This window comes from Rhea americana, unplaced genomic scaffold (assembly GCF_003343005.1).
Source record: "Rhea americana isolate MKP2758 unplaced genomic scaffold, rheAme1 scaffold_8, whole genome shotgun sequence".
Classification (NCBI taxonomy): Eukaryota; Metazoa; Chordata; class Aves; order Rheiformes; family Rheidae; genus Rhea; species Rhea americana.
The window spans coordinates 9,010,571-9,035,942 of record NW_028186978.1 but is presented as its reverse complement, the minus strand read 5'-3'; the positions used below and the strand labels follow the sequence as shown (position 1 = coordinate 9,035,942).

Below are 25,372 nucleotides of genomic sequence, written 5' to 3'. Positions count from 1 at the left end.
GCACTTTGTATAGAAATAGCACACACTACCTACAAACTTTTCTGTCCTGTTGCATGCATGCAAATTTTCTTCAGAATGTTTTCAAAGGGCTACCTAATCATGATTTAAATGCCARTATAAATGTGTAAAATAGGGCTTTTTAGAGTAACACTGAGACATCACAATCCAGTCTTATATAATATCAGGAAATCACTCCCACGACTTGGGGCTCAGCATGTTTCAAGATTTTAATGAGTGTCGAGACAATTGTTCCAGGCAAATTTCTGTTACATATGGGAATTTCATCCCTGAATTCCCAAGACCTAGTTTCACACTAAAAGAGATACAAATACTATTTTAGCATGGCTTGTTATACCTTTTGTTTGTTTTTTTAATCCCACTTTCTCTAGTATATCTAAATTCAGCAATATATGCTGGCTCTGTAGCAGAGAAAGAAATAGAATGAAAAAAAAAACCAATAAGACAATAATCACAGAAGTTTCTTTTAGTGCTGGGAACCAGTAAAACACATAGGATTATGACATTGCTTTAACAGAGGAATCTGAAAGGCTTAGGTCATTTGAACTCAGCAGTTATTGCCAGAGTTCAGAGAGAGACGCATCATGTCTTATAGTTTATAGTAGACATCTTCTGCTTTTATCCTTGGATATAAAGCAGGAAAGTTCTAACAGATCCAACTTTCTATAAATAAGCAATACTGTATTACAGTGTTTTGTGAATGTGTCAAGTCTTGAAGAGCCAGATTGTGATCCTGGCTTTGTGCCCACACCAGGAATTAAGAGGCTGTTCAGTGCAGTCATGCTGCCTACACTTGCTGCCTGTATAACTGATATCACGATGAGAAACCGGGAGCTTCCAGAGGATCATTGATTCACCTTCTTCACAGGTGGATGGAGAATGATCAACTAAAAAYGGTAAAGGATAGAGCTGTGGCTTTTRTCTCCCGTACACTGTCTGTGCAGTCTTACAAAGGGAAGTCTTCTGCTATAAAAAAGTACTGATACATACTGGCATACTTCCCTACCTGAAACAGAGATGGGAGAGAAGTGTGATAACATAAAACTCATTGAGACATTGAGTCATAATGTGACTTTTTTTAGGCTTTTGTTGTCTTTGTTGTTAACCTACAAGTTAAACCTAATTTAATCTTCGCTCAATGGGGAAAGAACCCACTCCTGGCATCTGAAGTTCCATCTGTACTAAGAAATAAAAGAGGGAAGGAGCTCAAGCACTGGACCTCTCTTCATCTACATCTACTTAATTGTTACTTCTTTCCCTGGTTAGGTTTTGGACTGCTCCAAGTAATTCTTTAAGACAAAGGCTGAAYAAGCTCCTGGAGACATTCTGGTCCCAGAAGTCTATATAGATGAAACTATATGATGAGGCCAGTTTTGCCTCTATACATGCTACATAGTCCTCCAATTCTCAGGGACTAATCACCCAGTCACACATCACAAATCCTCATTTCACACCTCAAAACTCGCAATACATAATTCTCTGAGTTCCACAATATAAAATGTCACTTGAGGAAGCTGCAATATAGCTTTCATATTAGTATACTTTAAGGGTTTAGATGAAACCCAGAGTCAAGCACTACACAGTGTGAATCCGGTAAACTGACACTAGGATGACTATCTCTCATCAGTAGGGACACAAGCCAGTCCTTTTCACTTGACCTCAGAAACAAGGATCAGTCTCTCATCCTTTTCTACCTAGCATTATGACCATAGTCTCAAGGTGCTTTCCACTCGCTAGCCATTACTATATTATCCTTCCCTCACTATCTATCCGTTCATGTCATATAAAAAATAACTTTACTGCAGCACTGCYCTGAAAAAGCAAATACATTAATGCAGGGATCCACAAATACAAATCATAATTTATAAAGGAGGCATTTGCATCATTTGGGGGTCTTTACACAGTCACTGTTGATCGTATTCTTCCCCAAATGCACTAACAGATGACTGTAACAACTTCTAGTGCTATTGTGAAGGCAGACCTCTCTTCTACAAGCTGAACACTCCACTCCTCTTCCCACTCATTACATCCTACATGCTGTCAATCTTAGTTTCAAAAACTATCAATCAGAAATGCAGTGGGAGATATGTGTAGTATTTTTTTTTAACCACATTGAGTAAGGTGGGCATTTCTTTGATTTTCCTTTATTCTCTTGATTGCAAAGTACAGTATGTGTCTTACAAGCATACAAGCAAACACAAAAGTACATGAAAAACAGTATTTTGACAAGTGAAAACAGAACTTTGGTACAGTAACCCTTATAGTTAATCAAATCTTATTGCTAGTCAGGCATCAGCATGATCTAATATGGTGGTTCCTTTAGACTTAAGGCTGCCAATTTAGTAAAAACAATAATGAAATAGTAATAAAAGAGAGAAAATAAGAGTCACTGTGAAACAATACAATAATCTGCTGAAGGACATTGTGCTTTACAGTCAAGTTCATATCAGTTTAAGTTTGTATCTCTGGTCTAGCTGATTGGAGAAAGGAGGAGAAAGAGCAGGAGCAAGGGAGTGGAAATAAAGACTGCATTAGACAGGCTACTAACTCAGTATGAGAGCTTTTTGTTTAAAAAATAATACAATAATTGCTACTAATATAGATGTACAGCTGCTTTATATAACACTCTAAACTACTGGCAAAATCCTGCTCTTATTTTATYCACCTATGGAATTTCTGTAAAAGATTTTTGCTGAAATATTTGAAGAACCACCTACATTGCTGCCAAATCCTTCAATCTCAAGAGGCTTACCCGCTGCCACTGGTATTAGAAAATGGCAGTTTCATTTAACCCAATAAAGCCTTTGATGACATGTAATTTAAAGAACTTGCCAGGCTTGCTGAACTKATTTGGTTTAATGGTACTAAGGCTGACCAGCTGATGATCTCAAGCTGGTGTTACTGAATTGGTGCTGAAATTATTTTTGCAATTAACATAAACAATACAAAAAATATTCAAAAGAGAAGAGAATAAATAGAAAAAAATATTGTACTTTCTATTCTAGTGCTAAAAAWATATTTTTCTCCTAGTACTGGAACTGTTTCAATGATGATTCACGGAACTGCTTGCTGGGGAACTTTGGCAAGAGGGTACTTCTGAAGTTTAGACCTGAATGTCTTTGTGGATTTTGTGGGATGTTCAAGAAGTTAAGYACTGATGGTGGTGATTATTTCCTTAAAATTTGGTCTACTCATTCCATTTGAAATGGTTAAATTCTTCATGTCTGACAAATGTTGATCGTAATGAAAATATTTACATACTCTTAACTACAGTGACTGTCGAATGTTGCTATAAATACTGGTGTTGCTCAGTACTAGAGGCAACACGAAAGATTGTCAGCTACTAAAAGAAATAGATCCTGTGCTCCAAAAAAGCCTTATCTATTCTAGCTTCTCACCTTTTTAAAACTTCCTGTGTGCTTTAAAAGGTACTGACTTTGTTTAATGGGGCAATGTTATCAGTTCTCTTCCAATCCTTGACACACAGGTACCAGGAGAATAGACTAATTTCCTATTTGTCTGTCTACTGTTTTCTGCAAGGACTCTCTGAACTATAATCTACTTTATGGCTCATCTTTTAGTTTAATTCCCTATTTTGGGCATAACTGACAAGGGAGGGTTAGAAATATATCATTCGAAACTTCTCATCCTCTTAAGGGGCAAAAGAAGTATCCAGAGAAAGCAGATATCACACATGAGCTTTTAGACCTCAGTACTTTTGAGACTATATGTCAGGTTTTCTCAGCATTTTCATCCATAACTTAGTCTTTATTGCTTAACTCATTTAAACTGGAATCAGATTTCTATTCTCTATCTAGGCTGGTAGATGCAAAAATCTCTTKTGTGCCTCTGTTCTCTGCTATGCTGGAATGGTGTGCAAGTCACATGCAGAAAAGAGGTTCATTTCTAAAAATGCATCTTCAGAATATAAATAAACTAATAGCTCTTGTGACCAGGGAGAGTCATAGAGTCAGAAGTTTCTATTTCTGAACTACGGTTTACAGGTTGGTATTTTTTCATATGCRTTCTGATGTGCTTCTAACCGCAACTTGCTTTGACTTTCTCACTGTTGCAAAACACTGAGAAGTTTTGGGGGAAGACTAGGCTAGAATGGGCTAGATTTTGAGTTGAGAGGAATGCGTATGTATTGGAGTAAGGGAGACTAAGACAAAGGAATACAAGAACAGATGACAAGAATACAAGAATTCAGKGGATGAGGTACATTCTCCAACTCCTTTCCTTTCCAGAAGGCAAAGAAGAAAGGATAACATGCATGGGATCATCTTTATCTGCCTAGAATCAGTGACCCAAAGTAAGGGTGGGAAGACTCTAATTTGTTGATGTACTTATCAGTAGTAATCATCACAATCAAAGAGCCAACATGGTGCAGGGAGTTGATTAAATCTTCCTAGAACTACACACCTTCGCTTGGCATGCTCCTAGACAGGAGTCGTTCTTGATGCTGTGGCCTGGAGATTAAACTAACCCAGAGCTAGCAGCTAAAATGACAGTTTCTCTAGTGGGAGTATTAATAAATAGTCAAATAACTGGGATTATTTCCAAGTACTATGGAATCCTGTTGATCCACAAAAGTGAATCTTAAACTACATATCCACTTTTTATTCTACAAAAAACAGAAGAAAGTAGAAAAATGTATAAATAGAAACATTTTAGGAGGAAAAAGGATAGCTCTTGACCATCTATACACATCCAATTGTTATACAATATGATTCTTCTTAACTTAATGGAACRGCTTCATGTTTGTGTTTCCTTTAAAAAACACAGTTATACAGACATTCCATGAAGGAAATAAAAGAGATAGAAGAGACACTTTTGCATTGCAAAAATCCCCTTGAAAGATACAGCTGGAAATTAATCAAATCACGTAGGTGAGAAGATGAATTCAGTAATTCTTTAAAATTTCATATTTTATAGAATAATCCTTCAGTGCAAGCATTTTGAAATCCTTATGAAATCACTCMTTTAGTAGGGACTGGACTGTGAAAAATATATCTTATTAATACACACTGTATGGTTTGCAACATTATTTCTTCACCCTGACAGAAGTACCAATAAAAGGAGATTCTTCCAAGTACTACAATAGTCTGTGACAAAGATATAAGCAAAATGATGAAACACATACATGCTAGATGGCTATATTTTTTTTCCAGTGCCAGTGAAAGTGTGTTGTGATTCCATTCTTTACTGCAGTTTTTTACATGAAAGAAAGACACYAAAGATAGAATGCACCAGAAAAACAGATTCTACTGTGAGTCCCCATTTGGAGAGTTGTAGTGCATAAAAGAAAATGACTACTCACATCATAAATATGTAGAATTCTTAACATTTCGGCACAATTAATAAAAAATTAAGCACAGGCTGAGCATGCAGCTATCTAGAGCTGTTTGAAAATAAAATAGTTTTACAGCTGAACTCCTATTCCTTTTCATAGATGTTAAGTGCCTTGGTTCACTCAGGGCAGACTTCTCTTTCAAAAGCCAAACCAAATTTCCCCTTTTTTAAACAGTTGAACAGACTCAACTCAACTAGAGATGTTCAAATCCGCATCTTGGATCTATCCTTCCTATTGAAGTCGAGCCACAGGTCAGCTGTGTATACAGGAGTCCCCCGGCCTGAACAAGAGCAAGCAATTTCTGTAGCCTAGTAGATAAAGTGCTTTGAGTACAGTCTGAATTGTGAGTTTGCTCTTTCCTTTTAGATGGATGCTGAACTAAAGGCCAAATACGATGAGAGGGCTTCCTGACTCTTCTTCTTGGCCAAGTGGGAAGTCCTCTCGTTCCCACTTGGAGAGTGTTCCAGAGATTGACAGTCACCTCAAACTTAGTAGATAAAATGTGAGTTTTTCCATCATGAAGCACTGCTAATACAGACATTTTGAACTGTTGATTTGAAYGTAGTTTAATTTCTGCTTAAAGTCCATGTTAACTGTCCAGTATGAATCTCAACACCAATCTTTCACTGAAGTAACTGAAAGTTTACATTCTGGTACTATGCAACGTTCTTCTAACAGTATTTTGAGAGCAAATTAAGAAATGTCAGGCTTTTCCAAGACTAGTGAACATTTCAAATAAAAAAAAAATAAAAGGAAAAGCAGGTTTATAGTGGCCTCATCTCAAAAGTCCACTGAATTTTACTTTTCTTCTATCTAGTCTCTACAAAGTAAACCAATCAAATGCTGTTGTTTAAAAGACAATTATGGATTACACAATATAGGATGAATACTGATATTTTTTACTACTTTTACTGAAGATTTTTAAATTAAATAACATTTCTTACAATACATTGGAGAGGAGGAATATAAAGGAAGAAATACATTTTTCTAAGGACTGGAAAAGCTAGAAAGAAATGGGATGTTTTTGAAAAAGATGTGAAAAAAATAYGAATAGGCACATTAAAAATAGAAAAATGGAAACTCTTCTTGAAATTAGCAAGCACTTCTAACTTMAACCTTCATTTAGAAGGCCTAAAGAAACAAAATATCTTCCCTGTGTCTCTTAACATGCAATATTCACTTGCATGCCAGTGCTAAATTGAGAGAAAACAGGAAAAATATGTTGTTATCGGTTAAAAGGAACCCAATAGTCTATGTGGGAAGAGCTCTGAAAGAATATATCAGCCACTGAGGAGACATAATCATGTGACTAACTTTGAAATATATTATATTACAGGGCACAGAAACAGTGGTTTTTAAAAATAACAATTTTAGAAAAAATAATTTTCTAGGAGCAGCTTTTTGTTTTTTATTATTTCTATGTTGTATCAAAGACACATTGAAAGTGGAAAGCCAAGATTATTTTGAACATAAAAGGTTTAAATGGGACATTCCCACCACTTCCTCCTGCCATTCTCTTGACTGTTCACATAGGTATATTAWTTTACTCCTGTGCTCACTTTTGAAGTGTCACAACTAGTTTTCCCTGAGGGAAACTTCAGGTGTGATTCTGAGTATAATTTCCTCCAAAGTAAACCCATAGTAAGTATGAGTAAGGTTGCAAAGGGTATGCCTCTACACCTCCTACCACCACATACGCGCACAGACGCACTCCCGTGGACATACCCTCCGAGGCTTCCCAACAAAGCCAGACCTTGAACACCCACATGTTCTCGTGTCATACTTCTTGCCATGCAACACACACTTTTGGTATCATTTTATAAAAACGTCACTTGTACGTTAAACAGGAGCTYCGCTCTCCCCGGGCCCTCACTAGGTCCCGCGTGAATGGACGACTTCAGCAGTGTAGGTCACCTACGACACCAGAAATAGTACAGCTGAATTAGTGCAGTGGTTGGCCCAGATTAGCAGCCGTCTTATTAGCCATTTTGTTGTACTGAATAGACATACTTTGAATATCTCCTACGTCTGAGTTAGTGCAAGGCTAATATGAGCCTTGTACCTCAAGACAGGTACAACCAACCTGAAGACAGGGTGTCCTGGGTTCTGCCCTACTGTAGGCTGTTATACACACATTGGTAGTTTATCAAAACAAAGAAACAAGTAAAATAAAAGCTGCAGAATTTTAGTATTTGGCAGGAGCGTAATCCAAGGATTTTGGCAGATCAGTGAAAAATGATTCTGTTCAAAAATCAAAAGCATCACASTTTCAATGTCATTGTTAGGAGCTAAAATGGACATAATGTAGCAAACAATAACATTTAATATTATATAATATTTGATCAAAAAGTTATTTAAAAGGGAAGCTACTACCTTCCAGATACTACAAGAAAAGCCATGATGAGTGAGTGATGTCTTTTCCATTCTCTAGCTCCTTTATCTATTCACAGTGAACAGAGCAGGAAGATATAAACTGAAAAGTTTGAATATACAGTCCATTCATGGAATATTTTTTTAAAAATTAAGGTTGTATGTTAAATAGCCAGGAACCTTTGGGAAAAAAATATGCATGATAATATCATTAAAGGGAACATGTTAGGACTGAATGAATACTATTCAACCATTTCTCACTCAAATTTTGAAACCTATCTTTTATCACTGGTTTATATTAACATTTAACTAGTACATAACAGTGTCGATACATCTTATCAGTCAAGTGGATATATCTGAACTAAAATCTCATTTTTATAACAGTAGTAGTATTTTTCATAAAGATAAGGTGGTAGTAGGAACAGTACCATTATTTATGTCCACAGCTGARGAAGTAAGATTATTTTCATTTTTGCCAAATTTGTTCATATGGGAATAACATGACTTGGAGCTAGTTAGGTAACTAAAAGTGTGCCGAAATTCCCCTGAAAAGTTTTGAACATCTACCATATTATTTATCTCTTTTTCCTAGTTGTAGGGAAAGTTTACAAAACTTAGATAGTAAAAAGAGATTGGAGGAAGAGTAAAAATCATAACAAATGTTTCTGCTCATGATTGGAGGAAAAGTAAAAATCAAAAGAAATGTTTCTGCACATGGGAACAAACTTATTCTACCAGGATAGATCTCTCTGTTTTCCTAAAAAAAAAAAAAAATAATATAAATAAATAAAAAAAAAAAAAAAAAAAATAAAAAAAAAAAAAAAAAAAAAAAAAAAAAAAAAAAAAAAAAAAAAAAAAAAAAAGGATGAGAAAGCAGAAGGCAAAAACTCTTAAAAAAATGAGCCTTCAGTCTCTGAGGCTTTGACACTCTGCTGGCTTTCCCCCAAGAGTCTGTAGAACAGTGTGCGGAGGCAAAATGTTCTACGCTGATTCTAGGACATACACTTTCCTTTGCCAAGGACACCAGGGCTCTGTGGCATACTCGTGCAGCCAACACATCGTCAGTGTTTAAAGTTTGATCTAAAAAAAGTCCACACATTAAACTGAAGGGAAATCAACATTCCCATCCTGAAAAAGATTTGAGTTAAATCTGCCTCRGTTTGAATCATTGGCTCAAGCAAATTAAACATTTCCATTTTGTTTAGATTAGTAAGTCGTTCTCTCCAGCAGTGCCTGAAAGATTCATTCTTTTTCCCTTTCTTCCTTTCTTTTGAAAACAGTTTATCTCACCATGGGAAACATGCTGCCAAATTGTGAAGTGCAAAGAATTATTAAGATAAGTTAGTAAAAGAGGTGGGAATAGAAATCAGGATCTCTAGGTCTAATTCATGTGCCTTTAGGCTAAAAGAGAATTATATAATAGAAGGTTTCCCATATCAGACACCCACTATCATAAATTACACAAGAAAATGCCTCTCAGATTGTGGTAATGCTTTTTCCTTGGTTGGCAATGCCAAGGAATCAGCATCTTTTAAAAAATGGAATAAGAAACTACTGTATATTTCATGCATCTTAATGTTTTGATCTATATAAAGAACTCACTGAGTTCATTATACCAACTACATGATTTGAAGGGGGAGGAATTAATGAAATTCCAAAATCTAGTGAGACAAGTCTCAAAAACTAGCACAATTACTTATTAAATTATTTGTTCTGTCACTCTAATGATGACATTTGAGGTAGTCTTTACTGTGATCAGAGAACTGATTTTTGATCACAATAATCTATCAGTGCAAGAAGCAAACGATTTACTATATTCTCTATTCAATATACTGTCTCACAACTTCAATAAGAATAAAGTACACCAGAAAAGCAATCATTAAAAACAGAAGAAGGTGACAGGATCATCATTCCAAAGGCAGCAGCTGCTTCTGGTCATCAAGACTGAGCATATAATTAATCTTAAAGAGATTTTGGCACAGTGTTGAAAAGCTTAGAGCACTTTGGCAACAATGCCTCTTCTTCTTCTTCTTCTCCTTCTCCTCCTCCTTCTCCTCCTGTTCCTCCTCCTCCTCCTCCTCCTCCTTTTTTATTATTAGAATCACTTGTAAGGCCTTTGGACTGGAGATAGGGAGGTAGAGAGTTTCTACTTTCATCTGTTGATGAATTAAGGATAGATTTGAATTCCACGGGAGAAGGAGCTTGCTCCCACCATCCTTTGGTGAAAAGAGAAAATTTTTGCTTGAAAGAAAGTCAGTCTGCATCAGCTTTCCCCAGGTAACTCTTTGGCACTTAGCAGAACTACATGCAAACTCCAAATGGCATGGAAAGAAAGAAAAGGTTCTGTTTTGTGGTTAGGGCTCTGCTCAAAGGTCATGCAATTGATCCCATGCTACTGCCAAAGGCTTTGCAAGGAGATAATACAGGATGTGGTTACAGGAAAACCGCTCTGCAGTAAAAGAGCACTTTGTTAAAGTAGGGCAACAGCAGCAAACTTAAGTAGGGTTGTTAACTTTCCCTCTGACCTGTTCTGAAGATTTCAGAAGCTGACCCAAAAGTGCAATGGATCAAAACACAGAATTAATTGTGTAGTCTCTCATGTTTACTGTATTGCAAAAAGACAAAGCAAAGCAGAAATAATATATACTCAAGCTCAGTACTTGAGGGTAGTGATTCTAGCTGACTATGAATATTGCTGTCTGGTATATAGCTTTTGCAAACACACAGACTGTTTGAATGTACCTAAATCTGTATTCATTACCATCTTTGGAGACAAATGCAGTAAGATTACTATGGCAATTATTTTGCTTTTATGAATGTACTATCTTAATACATTATTTTTCTACAAAATTACAGAAATACTTTGCATATTAAAATCTAATCTATAAGAAATTACAGTTACTGTAAGAAGCCTGAAAGACCCTCTTTTTTACTTGCCTTTAGCAGCAACAATTAGGCTTCTATAGCACCCTTTCTTCAGTATTCACTATAATTTGACTTAACATTCATCAACACTCCTTAATTGCTGGAAAGGATGCAGTTAATTGCCCATTTCTTTACCTTTTCTGGTAAAAATGTGAAAATCTTATGTAAAACTTTAAAATTTTTTAAAATGAAGTAAAATTTGTGGAAATATTCACAGAATACTTGTTTAATAGCCAAAAGATTGAAAAAAAATCTAGCTTCAATTGCTCACATAATGAATGAAATATATATAGTGATCTTAATTTTTTTTTTTAAATTGCTGTTCTGCTGTCTGCCTCATATCTGACATGACAGATATCTCCAGGTTTACTGGTTGGGAACTGCCAATTTTCAACACTCGTGAGGTAGTAGGTGTTCATATAAACAACCTGCTAATTTGCTGTTGGGATACTTTTTTGTCCCTAAGCCAGTCGAAGCTCTGAGGAGCTTATGGAAAGCAAGTTTCATTCAGTGAAAAGATTTTTCCCCGCTGCAACCAGAAAATTGATCCTTGAAAACAGCTTAGATCGTGTCAAGGATCTGATCAATATAGTAGCATCGGGAGACCTAAGAGCCTGAGAGAACCTCAGAACTCCAGGAAAACGCATCCCGCTAGCACCAAGCTATAGCTAACATCAGGGAACTAAAGAAGTGATATCATGAAGGGATATTTACTTATCTAACGTTTTTCCAGTCATCAGAGGGTAAATTAAAAAGCTGGCCCAAAACTTTTCTGGACTGCTGCCTTGTCCTTGTCTCTCCTACTTCCCATTTTTCACACTGCTGCAGCTGACCGTCCCCTTCCCTTCAGTTTGTTATGACTTCTTTGCTGAAGTAGCAACAGCTTCAGCAGCGCCAGCTTAGGCACAGAGCCTAAGTTAATACATTCCTTGGTTTATACTCTGTTGTGTGCCTCACCTTTAAAGTTGGCACATTTCACTAGTGAGAGCAGCCTCACAGGTTGGGMAACACTGAACTAAAGGATTAAAGTACATTTGGTATTTTATTATTCATATAAACCGGTGGCTGCTGATTCTTGTAGGGCTTTCCCTACATAGGTTATTGGGTTCTTTTATCCAATGACAATATATTTTTCTTGTTTTCTGTCTCAGTTTAGTGCTTGAATGTGAGTGAATATTGTAAGTTAAGAGACCCAGGGAAGGCATTTGGKTTTTTTAGACCCTCACTTCATTTCATTTAGACCTTCATTTTCAGACTTCATTTAGAAATGAAGGCTGAAGCTAGAAGTGATTGCTAAGTTCAAGAACAGCTTCAAAATATTTGAGCCTCACCCAATTTGCTTCAGATAACTTGACAGAAAAAATACAGATAAAAGCTTTTGATTCAGGAATTCAAACACAAAATCTGTACTAAAAAATGACTATTCAATTTCCTTCAGCCTTTTTTCTCCACCAGTTTTTCTTTTTTCTTCCCAAGAATATCAGTATATCTTAATAATAATATATCAGAATATCTAAAGCAGTAGCTAAATTTTCCCAGAATGTCCAACGCTTCATAACTTTAAAGACTGCAGCAGTGAGCAGTTTTGTGACGTATTTTGGATGCTTCCCCTTATTGTATGTGAGATATAGCTTTGCAATGACTTCCTCCTTTCCTTTCCTACTACATCCCACAACATAGTAACCTTCACACTGCCTGAGAATAGCTGGATACTGCTTCCAGCATGGCTTGTCGATTGCTGGCAATTTAGTTGGCCAGATGGGGCTTCTGCGGAGAAATGTGAAGGCTAAGCGTGCCCCTGCCGAGCTCTTGGCTCCTGCTGACTCAGCGAGYGAAGGACACAATCGCACAGTGCAACTTCCATCTCTTCTCTCACCTTTTTTATATCCCCTTCTATTTTGCCTCCTTCCACTCATCCAGGATTGTGTCCGTACTGCTAGTTCTGAAGACGGGGTTTTCTTCCAATTAGGATCCGCAGTGGACTGAAATTAAGGGAATCTTTATCAGTCTTCCTCTAAGCCCCTGCAGAGAAAATGTGAGGAGGCAGAGACCAAAGTGAGGCACAGCACTTTTGCAGAGGCATGAAGCAGATGCAGTGTGTGTAGATAATACGAAATGGTAACGCAGGACTCTCCAGCCAGSAAGGGAGCCTTGTGCAGTGTCTGCATATTGTCTCTGTAGGAGCAGGACAGCGAGGCATCAGCCAGTTTCTGCTCTTACTGATACTACAAAAACATTAAGAGCAGGAGCAGCAGCCGAGATATAATTTTTCCGGAGAAGCCATAAAAAAGACTAGTGAGGGGAGATATTGAGGGAAATGAGGTTTAGATCCCATTATAAATGGAAATATTTTCAAGTAGAATATTTCTGAAAATGTGCTGAGGCACTAGAGCATTTCCAAGTCCTGGCAGCATATTCATTAACCATATAAGAGTGAAGAAAGTCCCATAATACATGCTTACGTTAACAACTTCAGAGGCTAACAACTTTAAGGCTTCAGAATGCCTTAAATTGGCATGTAGATATTTTTATAAAGAATAGTAGGCTCTGTGATCAAACCACTGAAGAAAGCTAGCCAGCCAACCGAAAAAGCAGACCCTTTGAAGACAAAGCAGGATACAAGCAAGAGGGATTCTGGCTGCACTGTAACTGTACACCAGATTTGACAATTTGGCTCTCTGATGTCCTTCTCTAAAATAGAAGTGTGTCTTATTTTAGAAATGCAGGGGGTTTTCTTCATAAATATGTCTCAGATCCCACTGAACAGCTAAAAGATGGGAATATTTTTATCTCTCTCCAGTTTTCAATTAGGTGTAATGAAGAATCACTAACAGAAGTCTTACTGTTGTAAAGATAAAGCAAGAGCTGAGCACTGGAAAGCTTTTCTTCCTCTGTATAAAGAAGAAAACAGTATTTTAAAAATAATGTTTTGTAATGTTTTGTGATTGATTAGTCTTCAGTGTGGCCCAGGAGTCAGGCTTTCTTTCTTTTTTTTTTGAATCTGCATGTCAGCTCTGGCAGAGGCCTTGAATGATGATTTTGATGGGAGTGCTTGCGCAGTGAGAAAGCACTATTACATGGGCTGTTTTCAGACTCACATCTTATATTTTCAACACGCCTGAATAACAGTAAAGATGTTTTCATTCTTCAAGAAAGTCAGATGAAGTCTAAATAGTCTTGCTAATTAAAAAAGGGTGTTTTCTAGAAAGTTACTATTTCTTCTTTTAAAGTACATATGTATAGAAACAAAAACACTATGCATCCAGCCTAAATTATTAATTCCAAGTCTTCTTGCTCGAGAAAAGTGGTCATATTCTGCATATCACAGATAAATAATTTTAATGGTCTATTGACAGCTCTAGCAGTTTATAGAATTTTACATCTGTCATAAGCTGTTTGCCAAATATTTTCTTATCAGAAATTATTATTAACAGACAAATTAATACACATACACAAATGTTTGCATATAGATGTACATGTGAACCTAGGCAAATCAGTTTGTCCAATATGACTTTCTTCCATTTCCCTCAACACAAAAACATTCTTGAATTGACTGACCTGTGTCCTCAAGGTGTTCTTTGCCAACCTGAAATACAGTGTAGTGAACACTAGGCTGGCCATAAGCAGAAGCACAGGATGGCATGAGTTGGGCTGAAGGAAAAGGAGAAACAGAAAAGTTACCTAATTCTGAGGCCTAATAGTTAGAATATAGGGTAGCTATATTTTTCCCCAGGTTCTCTGGTTCCACTTTGTATAGTATCTCGAGTGACTTTAAGTACGTTTTCTGAACTTCTAGTACATTTTACATTACCTATTCCTTTGAGAAAAACAGAGTTATTCCTAGATGAAGGGGAACTGACTCAGGTCTTCTCCTTCTCAATTAGGTATTTTAACCTAACCTAATCTCAATAAAGTGACTAAGGAAAATTTAACTAGTCTTCCAAACTTTTGCTTACTGAACAACAGTTAGTTGTCATTATACCTAAGTTGTCTCTCTGGATCTGGCTCTTTCTAACTACCCTCATGGAATACATTACATGTTTGAATATTCTATCTTTCAAGTCTTTCCACTAAATTACTTTCCTTCTGTGAAGCCTATAAAGTCTTAATCATCCCTTCTAACAAATGTTATCACACTTACAYAGCAAAGGATGCCCAGAGAGAAGACTAGAACATTTGGGAACTTCTACCATCTGTGCATCTCCCACTTAAGCTGATTCCGGATTTCTTCCCCTTCCCCCGTGCTTTCTTCTCCAATGCATTATATACCTATATGTATTTCCTTTTATATAGATAGGGATTTTTGTTTTCCTCTGTCTGCAATAAAAATTGCTAAATGTCAAACAATCATATTGAAAGGACACTATTAGAGTCATATAATGAAATGCTCATTTCATGATTAGAAAATTATAAAWATAGCATTATAAGTGAACCATAATTCAGCCCACTTGTACTTGTGCATTCCGTCAGGGACTTTCATTAGAGCCGCTCCACACACACACCTTGGGCCCTTAGTTTCTTCATTGTACAGAACTGACCTGCTCTTCAGTGAAATCAAGGAGGAAAAACTTGTCTCATGGTGTTACAACATTGTACTGTAAAGTTGGAGACAGACACTCACTTCTGCCACAGAATTCCCACGTGATATCAAGTCACACAAGAAACATTTTGATTGTAGTTTCATCTGTTTCTGAGTTCCTGACCTGAAATCCTGAGACTGATTTGCAGAACAGTGAGCATCCCSAGGTACAGCTTATGTCAGTGAAAGTTTTGGTTTGCACAGATAAAAGCAGTATAATTCTAAGCACTCTCAAAAGTAAAGGCCTAAAAGGCTCARATTAGAGATCCAAAGTCAGTAGCAGTTTTGGTGCTTATCTCCATGTTACCTTCCCTTTTGTGATATTAGAATCATAATAATCCCCAGAATAATATAGTTCCTTRTATTTTTTAATTGTTTAGATAAAGCAGTGATATATGTCATAAAAATTCCATTTAATAATTCTATGTTCAGGAATTTGAACAGTGTGCAGTAAATAAGGTCTGTCTTGAGACAGACACTGAACATGGAATAAAGCAAACTACTCAATAGCTGCTTATTAAGTGAGCACGATTCATTCTGTGACTTAATGAAAGTGGAAAAAAACAGTATGTGAACATGTAATTAGATTGCAATCAAACATTGAAATGGATGGCTCAAAGATATATGAATTAAGGGTCTGCTGACAGTATTAATTCTGATATTTTATGCCTTCTGAGTGTTTGATGTGGCAATATGAATAATTTTTGAATAGCTTTTGACTATATCATTTCCCACTCAATATCCAACCAAACAAACTGAAAACAAGACAAAAGTTGAATCAGATGCTGTAATAGTGATGCTTACAGGCTTGGTCATCTGGACTAGATCTTTTTGATATGTTGAAAAAAACATTGGTATTTGAACAATAACTAAATATGAACAGTAAGTTACCATTCTTTATGAGGGCATGGACAGGGTAATTTTGTAGTAGGTTTTACAGTGTTTTTGACAGCAATAATACTTAGGATTGCCCAGAACATTTCTTCACCCTTTTCTGTGTTCCAACCCAACTTTCATCCCTCTGTGTTCAAGCCTGGCAGCATCCTGCCTTATCATCTTTTCCCAAAAGAGAGGTCACATAATATCAGAGAGGAGTGGTTTCTGGGCAARGAGTGGCAAGAAAGTATTAGTCAGCCATGGGCTGGACTACACCCAATGTGGATGACATTTTGGCGAATTTATTTTCTAGAAATRTAGAAAGTCCCTGCTGAGCATACGTAAACTTCAGTTTTTCAGTGGGTTATAACTTGAACAAACTTGGGTGGGTGGATTGCAAYAGTCAGAAAAAATACTCATAAAATTCAGTATCTTGATAAAGCTGAAGTTCATGMTGAAATGTATGAAAGTGCTGAAATTGTTTAAATAAGATCTTATGTAACTTTCATAAAATAATCCAGCTTCATTATTACAAATCTTTGAATCAGTTTGCTTGACTTTATTTAAAAATTTGACTTGAGCTTCATATCTGGAAGGAAGAAGTTACGTACTAATGCTCAGTAAAGTAATAAGCAACTAAAAATAAGGATATATTATAGGAAGTGTCATGAAGTCATAATAGCTGATGTTATCATTCTTACTTATAACTACTGGAGTAGTAATAATAGAAAGTGAAATCAATAACTTATTCCAAGAATGGTATATTAGATGAAAACTAGAAAACTTTTTTCTCATTACTTTGCCTTCCTCAACTTTTTGCAACTGTAGAAAGTTAAATATATCCACCTAAAACCACAYTAAATGTCATGTAGTCTCCTTTGAGAAAAAATGGGCGATATTATAAATATGCTGAAATTTGTTTTAAAAAATTAATAAGAGGATAAATAACTTAGTTTTTAAAAACAGTTTCTCCTAACTGTGCTAGTGCATAATTCAAAAATTGGAACCTTCTCAGATTTCCAAAATCTGATTTTCTTAATTTCTCCCTTATATAATTTTAATTGCATTTCTTCATAAAACATAATAAAATATAYCTGCCTTTCTTTACCCTCATGTAAATTCCTCTCATTGTTCTATTTTTTATCTTCTCTTTCTAATCTTTCTCACTAGCCTTAATAGAAGAATCTTCACAGCACAATTTATTGTACTGTCTGGATTTTGTTTATTCATCAAGGTCTTAAAATAAAAATAAAAGAATCGCACCATTTTCTGTATATTCAGCCAGTAACTGGTAACATCTCTCTTCATTTAGACTGGCCTTTGACATCCTGGACAGCTCTGTTCTTGTAAAATGCCAAACATATGCATGTTTCCATTTCCTTTCACCTGATTCTACTTCTATCTATGCATTTATGCAACCCTTTTGAGGTGTTAATTCCTGTTTGTCAGAATATAACATCTTTTGTCCTGGGAAGGTCTACTGCTTTTTACCTGCCACTCGCATTCTCCTTTGACTGTGAAGCATTTAGATGTGTAAATGTGTAAAATAATTTACTTGCAGATGAATGACAGAGACAAGAGACATAGTCTCTTGTACATAGACAAGACAGACCCACAGACGTGCAGTGACCAAATAGCAGAAAATATAAATATTATATCATCTTGCAGACTTGACCAAAATATCAAATATAAAACTTCAGATCTTATTAGAAAATTGCTAGGAAGACAACAGCTTCACTTTTGCAGAACATGTTATAAATAAGTAAAACGAAATACATTTAGACCTAATTACACAGAGATGTCCACTGAATTCAGATCTCACTCATTTGGATTTCACAATAGTTTTAGATACAATAATATTTCATAGGAGAAGTACTAGCGAAGATTGAGAAGATATGGACGTGAAGTAGCTGACTGATCAGGAGAGGGCAACAGGTTGTGTTCTGTGTTTGTATCACTAGAAGAAAGTTCTTAGTGGAGTTCTTCGTGGGCCAGTCTTGGGACAGATCTTTTTAATACTTAAATTAAAAACTAGATCACAGAAAGTTGGAGCATACTGCTGAAATTTGCTGATAACACAAGTCTGAGAATCACTGAAAACATAAAAACATACAGGAAGAATCAGATGACCTTGATGACTTCTATAATAGAAATGGGATTAAATTTAATAGTACAAAGAGCAATATAACAAGATTTTCCACTGTAAACTGGTAGCTCATCAGCTAGAAATGACAGGGAAAAAGAAAGAGCCAGAAAAGTCAGTGAACCAGAGAAGGACTATCAGCCACTTAAATGTGATGTAGCTATGAAAAATGCTWATGTGAGGTATTAGACAAGGTATTTCCAGGAAAGAAAGGGATGCTTAATGCTGTTTCATCAGGCACAATATGTCCTTATGAMGGAAATCATGAACAAATCTGGATCTCCATATTAAAGAAAGGTTTACTAAAAATGAAGCAGCTAAAGGGATCTTTCAGCATGATGTCAGGAACGCAGAATTTACTTCACAAGAGGACATTGAGAAATTTGTATTATTTTGCAAACAAGAAGATAAGAGAAATGCTGTAAACACATGAATTCATAAACAGCCTKAGGATGTTTATTGTGAGGTCTTGAACTTTGAGATCAGTATCAACATAAGAACAAATACGTACAGAATAGCCAAAATAAATTTAAGTTTAAAAAACAAAATGTTTCTAGCCACATGAGGAACTAAGTTCCAGAAGACTGTAACTGTAAAAGTACAAGGTGACTGTMAGAGGTACCTATGTACTTGTACTTGTACTTGATTTACACAACATGACCGAACACAGTATTGGAGGATAGGACTCCCAAGGGTCCACTTTCAGTTTATTCTGAGTAATAAGTATGATYTCTGTGGACAGGCAAAATAACATTTACACCATCAAGTGGTTTAATAGCATTTATTTTGATTAAAATGCACATCATTTTCTTCTTCACTCATCTGCTGAAGATTTGCATGAATGCTTTAGAAAGCATTCACTCACTAGGTGCCTAATGGAAAGATTATTTAGTCAAAGTACTTCTATTGACTTCTGCATGCTTTGCATTGGGTTCTATATCCTTACCTATCAACCAGCTGCTGCAGGCTTCCAGTTTTATCACAATATTAGACTGCTTTTCTCTTTTTCCCATGATCTTGAAAAGCAAAGAAAGAGGTACACTTTGGTTGCCCTGTCTGTTCTTTAATGTGCTCAGATTGCAGCTATTTCCTGCTGAGCCCTGGATGAGATTTAGTTTGTCGAAGASCAACTTTTTAATCATCTCACAGAATGAATGAACTGGAAGATATGTCAGGCTTCTATCATAAGATGAAAAATGCGAAAACTTATCAGTACTSTCTTCCTCTAGATATATTACAGGTCATAAAACCCCACTCTGTACAGTACTTATTACTCTTATAAAGGAAGCTAAAAATGTAATTATGCGAAGGTTGATCACCAAAAAACTTTGCAAAACAGTTAAAACGGACATAAAAGTATGGCTGTCTGTGTTCATGGCAAAAGTGGAAGAGAGGCAGCAGGAGAACAAACGATTTCAAGGATAGACTACACATGTGTAGTCTTCCCCATAGGAAGGGGTAGAATCATAGAGTCAGTAAGGTTGGAAGGGACCTCTGGAGATCATCTGSTCCAACCTCCCTGCTCAAGCAGGGTCACCTAGAGCATGGTAGACAGGGTTGCATCCAGGTGGGCCTTGAACATCTCCAGAAAAGGAGACTCCACCACCTCTCTGGGCAACCTGGTCCAGTACTCTGTCACTCTCACAGGGAAGAAATTCCCCCTCACGGTCAGGTGGAACTTCCTGTGCTTCAATTTCTGCCCATTGCCTCTTGTCCTGTCACTTGGCACCACTGAGAAGAGTTTGTCCCTGTCCCCCGACACCCTCCCTTCAGGTACTTGTACACATTGGTAAGATCCCCCCTCAGTCTTCTCTTCCCCAGGCTGAAGAGGCCCAGCTCTCGCAGATGTTCCTCATAGGGCAGGTGCTCCAGCCCTCTGATCATACTTGTAGCCCATCGCTGGACTCTCTGCAGCAGCTCCATGTCTCTCTTGGACTGGGGAGCCCAGAACTGGACACAGTGCTCGCGATGAGGCCTCCCCAGGGCTGAGTAGAGGGGCAGGATCACCTCCCTTGACCTGCTGGCAACAGTCTTCCTAATGCACCCCAATACCTACTACCCCTGCTGTATTCCTTTGGAGAACTAAAGTAGCAGTGCAAAACTTAATTAAATTTGGTTGGTGTGACAAAATACTAGGTAAAGCAGTTTTAATCATTAGAGAAGAAGGCCAAATAAGGTCCAATAAGCAATCAACAACTTGGTCCTGCTCTAAAAACCCTTACTACCCTTGTCTCAGGACTTATTTGCTTAATCTATAGCAACTGTGGGTTTACATAGCCCTCATTTCAGCAATGATTGTTTTTGATGAAGCATACAGAAATATTAAAGATCCCAAATAAACACAGGAATATATATGCAAAAAGAAAAATTACATTTTAGGATATAGCCGATAACATATACTGAAAATAAGACATAGCAGGGAATAGCACTTTCCAGAAGATTCAATTATCCATAACAATATCTGAATTTTAATATCAAAGGTTCTTTCTGTGAACTCTGCTGAGGTGCCATTTTGCTTGGATATTTTCTCTTCTGTTCAGCAGGCAGCTGACACAGTAGATTCAGGAAGACATGCCAGATCTTTTATGCTATACTGAATAATATTAATAATAAATAAAAGCTGCACAGGATGCTCTAAGAGTATCAGACAAAAGATTTTATGATCTCRTAATTCTCATTTAAAAATCAAATAACACTTTAACTGATAGCAAAAATCTTTGCAGCAAAAAGCCCATTCAGATCACAGAACTGAAAAATAATATTGAGAAGCCTTGAAGAGTGTGTAGAGGCAAAATGATTTTAAAAAATCTGTGAACTCAGTTTGGGATATAAGGGATAGCTGATAGAAATATATGAGTATAGTAGTTTGGGAATAACTTTATTTCAATACAACTGCAAAAGTTTAGCATAATTTAGTGGTTTCCATCAAGTTTCATGATGTAAGACTTTCTTTTCTATASGTAGTTCTCTGGAACATGAATTTGCTTTAAACTCTTTTCAGAATGAGTTTCTGTGAGTTTCCATCAGTCCATCAAATAAAAATTTTCAGGCAACACATCAAATAAAGAAGAAATAACTGCCACTTATTCAAAGACAAATACTGAGGTGGATGCAGAATATATTAAAAAACTATGCAAGTGCAAAACTGTATGGTCTGATGAACCTAATCTGAAAAGACCTATTTGCTAGTGGGTTGTGGGGTGACTGAGCAGGTCATTGCACTTTCTTCTATCTCATAGGATAATCATCTTTTCTTTACAAAGCATTCTGAGACTTTCTTTGTACTTACTGTAGATATACACACTGGAAACATTATATCATGAAAGAACCTATATTATTTCCAAAAGTAACTATGATGTTCTGTGCTAGTGAATCCATAGAATATCAGCTATAGTTGTTTAATATTTTCAGTGAAAATGAACACATTTTCCTCTCTTTGTCAGTGCTACCTGATTCTCATACTTTTTATTTAAATTAAACCCAGCTTTAATGATCTCTTCTGAATGTCTCATTGTATCTCTTCTACGCAGCATATATACTCATAATGCATAATGTCTCTAATTGTGCTRCGAATTCAAAACTCACCTTAAATGCCTTTTTTCCTAAGTTTATTTTGCATTTACACAAATCAAACAGTAGTTTGATCAAAAAATAAGTCTACAAAATAATGGGGCTGGATACAGCACTCATTTATATTCCTYTCAAATCCAGAAAAGCCTGTAGTTGCGTATGAGGTATAAATCTAACCAAAAACCTGCCTTACTTCATGCAAATCCGTATGCTTTTCTAAAAAYCTTTCATTATTTTTCCTTTTGATTTTAAACATAATCCATCTATCCTGTCTGCATTATTTGGAATAGTTAGATTTTTGTCAACATCTGAAAAAAAATCACTCTTTCTGTAAGTGACTTTACAAAAACAAATCCTGTATTTTTAAAATAAAAAAGGGGAAAAAATCCCCTCAGGCTTAATCACTGTGATTTGTAAAGAAGATAATATACACTATTAAAATATTGGTAAGCAGACCCACAACCTCTTCTGCTAAATGTTATTTGTAAGCATTATTTATAAATTTGAAAACACTGAAGATAGAATCATGATTGTGCAAAAAAACTTTTATTTTGAATAAAATTCGAATATTATTTCAAGATTTATCTAAGATTAAAAACCACTGATATCTAGCACAGATTATTTTTGACTTGTCAGTAACTTCTATAATGTATTCTCTACTTCCAAATTCTCAGAGTAAAGGAGAGAAGATTTAAACAAGGTAACTAGTTCCATGTTTGGCTTGCATTAACTTAAATAATCACAAAAGCAAACAGTTAATACCTGCTTGAAAGAAAAACTGCAGTTTCCTTATTTAAAGTCTTAAGTTTCAAYATCTACCAGAAAGGCAGCTACCAAAGTGAGTATTTTAAACACTTCTGCCTATTACATGCTACTGCACAGCAAGCATATTTGCAAAGCTGTGAAAGACCCTGGGCAAGTGTCAGCACACCCTATAATTCAGCCGACCTCCCAGCATATTCACTGCCGCGAGCTCAGGGAGCTCTGGAGCGGCCACAGGGAGGTTGTCGCAGGCCGCGGAGGTGAAGAGATCGCAACAGAATTGCACCAAATCAGCAAGACACTTCCAAAGGATGAAAGGTCAAGGCAGGCTTAGTGCTGCTGCTGCGGTGTCATTTCAGCTGTCTGTCCCTTGGTGGAGTTCTTGAGTTAGTTTCTCCCTTCCGTCAAACGGCTTTAACTGCTTTATGTGGGGTTTTTCGTTGTTGTTTTTCCCCTCCTTTAGAATTGGCTGTCATGTTTACTGTATTTAACCTTTTCCTCATATTATTATGAATATGTTTCTTTCTTTCAATGAAAGCCCACCTGATTTTTTTTTTCCTTCGGGAGCTGCTTCTTCATTTGTGCATGTGCGTATATACACACATCTATATATGTATGTATGTATGTATGTATACGTGTGTGTGTGTGTGTATGAAAAACACAGTAACATGTATTTGTTAATTTATATAGCGGTATACACGTTTCAATAATCTCTCTCTCTTTACCGAGATGGGTCTCCGCTGCGGATCCTAGATGTGATTTTCCGGACAGAGCCACCGACATTCCTACGCTGCAAAACCAAACTGTGCTGGCCTGAGCGAGCCAGCAGCGGGAGGGAGGGAGCTCCCGAGCGGCAGTGGCCAGGCTCTGCCAAGAAATTCGGATAAACCAGCCGCTAATTACAGCGGCGGATTTCGGCGAGGCCCCGCCGCCCCCCCCTACCCCCCGGTGCGCACCGCAGCCGCAGCCCCCGGCTCCGGGGGGGCGGGAGCGGCGGCAGCCCCCGGGCTGCTCCCGCAGGATTCCCCGCGCCGCGCGGCTGCGAGCGGCAGCCCCACGGAGCCTCTCCCGCACGCAAGGTGCCACCTCGCTGGCGTTATCAGAGTCCGTTTAAGGACACGAGCTCTTCTCCCCTCTCGGTAGACCTCCAGCATCCCGGGCTATTTTATTTATTACAGGCGATTACGTTTGTGATCCCGTTTCCCACTCGATCTCACCAGATCAGGAGGACAAACGCCGCGTGGCGTCTGGGCGCCTGTGGGCTTATGTGTGCAGCCAGGAGAGGGGGGCAGTGTGCGTGGGGGGGGAGGTGGGGGGCTGCACTGCGCAACAGATTTGTCCGAGGGGGGCTCTGCCCTCCCCCCGCCTGAAACAGCTGGACTTGTTGCCACCGCCACGAAACAGCTGTGAGCGCAGCTGACTGCGGGAGCGAGAGTCCGAGGCGGCGGGGTGCGGGCGGGAGGGCGGCGGGTCCCCCTCTCCCCCCGCCACCACGCGGGCTGCGGGCCGGGGGGTGCGGGGCACGGCCCGCACGGCCCCGTCCCCCCTGCCCGCCGCCGGGACACGTGGGCCGGGAGCAGCGCCGCCATCCACCATGCAGCGCACGTCGGGCCCATTTCCCACGCCGGCCGCCTGCCCTGGGGGAGGAAAGGAGGAGGAGGGGGAGGAAGGGGGAATGAGAGAAGGAGGGGGCCGTTACCTCTGCTCCGAAAGAGGAACCAATCCACTGTGAAGGACGTAGCACTCCCGAGCAGGAAAGACATTGCACATTCAGAGAGAGATTGCATGTGAAGACACTGCAAAAGAGAAAGAAGGGGAGGGGGGCTGAGGGGGCGCAGACCGCGTGTGAAAGGCGTAGTGTGTGTAAGAGAGGCCAGAGAGGGTAGGAAAGGGAGGAGGGAGAGAGTGCACATGGCAAGAGAAAGAAATCACTTATTCGCTTGAAGAATCAAGCTCTTGCAAAGCAGACAGTAGTAGTAGTAGACATGGGAGACAACGGGGAAGGGGACACAGACAAGAGGCGAAGAGTCCATGCCGCGCAACAGCGCGGAATCCGATTAAAGTTTATGGCGGGGAGGTTAAAAGCGCTTTCATCCCGCCCCTCTTCTGGCGAATACATTAAGTTTCCTGGCTGCGTTTAACAGCACAAAGGAAAGGGAACAGCGGGAGCTTCGGGTTGTAATAGTATTGCTAGTGCAGGGAGCCAGTGTAATGCAGTATGCTGGTATTCCTACGTACTGGTATGTCTGGATCTTACACTGTGGGCAAAATTTCCTCCTCTCGGAGCTCCAGAACAGCGAGGGGGAATTTTGAGAAATTCAAGTTGCTTGGCAAATATAATAGGGATTTGGTATTAATCCTACTTAACCCGCTGCGAAGATGCTGAGCTCCAGAGCCCCCCTCCTCCGTCCGGGACTGCGGCGGTAAGCACTGAGCCTGCGCCGAGCCGGGCTTTCTCGCTGATGCTGCAGATATAAAGCCGAGCGTCTCCAGCATCAGCGGGGGAGGGTTTTCGCGTCCTGGCAAGGCAGCGAGAGCGGCAGGGGCCGGAGCAGCCGCCGCCGCTGCCGGCGGAGAAGCCTCCAGCCCTGCGGAGCGGGGGCAGTCGCTCGCTCCCCAGCGCGGACTCCATGTGGCACGGGCTCTGCCCCTCCGGGGCTCTCGGCTCCCCAAGGAAGGAGGTGGTAACCTTCCCTCCCACACTGACTCACCGCCCCAAATGACAAAGACACGCTGTGACCATTGCTTTGAACCATCCCAATATATCCGGCTGCTT

At 38.5% G+C, this 25,372-nt stretch overlaps 1 protein-coding gene across 1 annotated transcript; it reads right to left on the bottom strand.

Annotated features, from left to right (window-relative positions):
* Window positions 1–723: 723 nt before the first annotated feature.
* LOC146585557 (uncharacterized) lies at window positions 724–25,372 on the bottom strand (the record flags this gene model as incomplete). Its single annotated transcript, XM_085322853.1, has 9 exons — window positions 724–963; window positions 2,921–2,930; window positions 5,193–5,235; window positions 5,589–5,651; window positions 14,225–14,317; window positions 19,211–19,280; window positions 24,296–24,392; window positions 24,960–25,061; window positions 25,308–25,372. Coding segments are annotated over 9 exons (783 nt in total), but the record flags the coding sequence as incomplete, so codon positions are not given.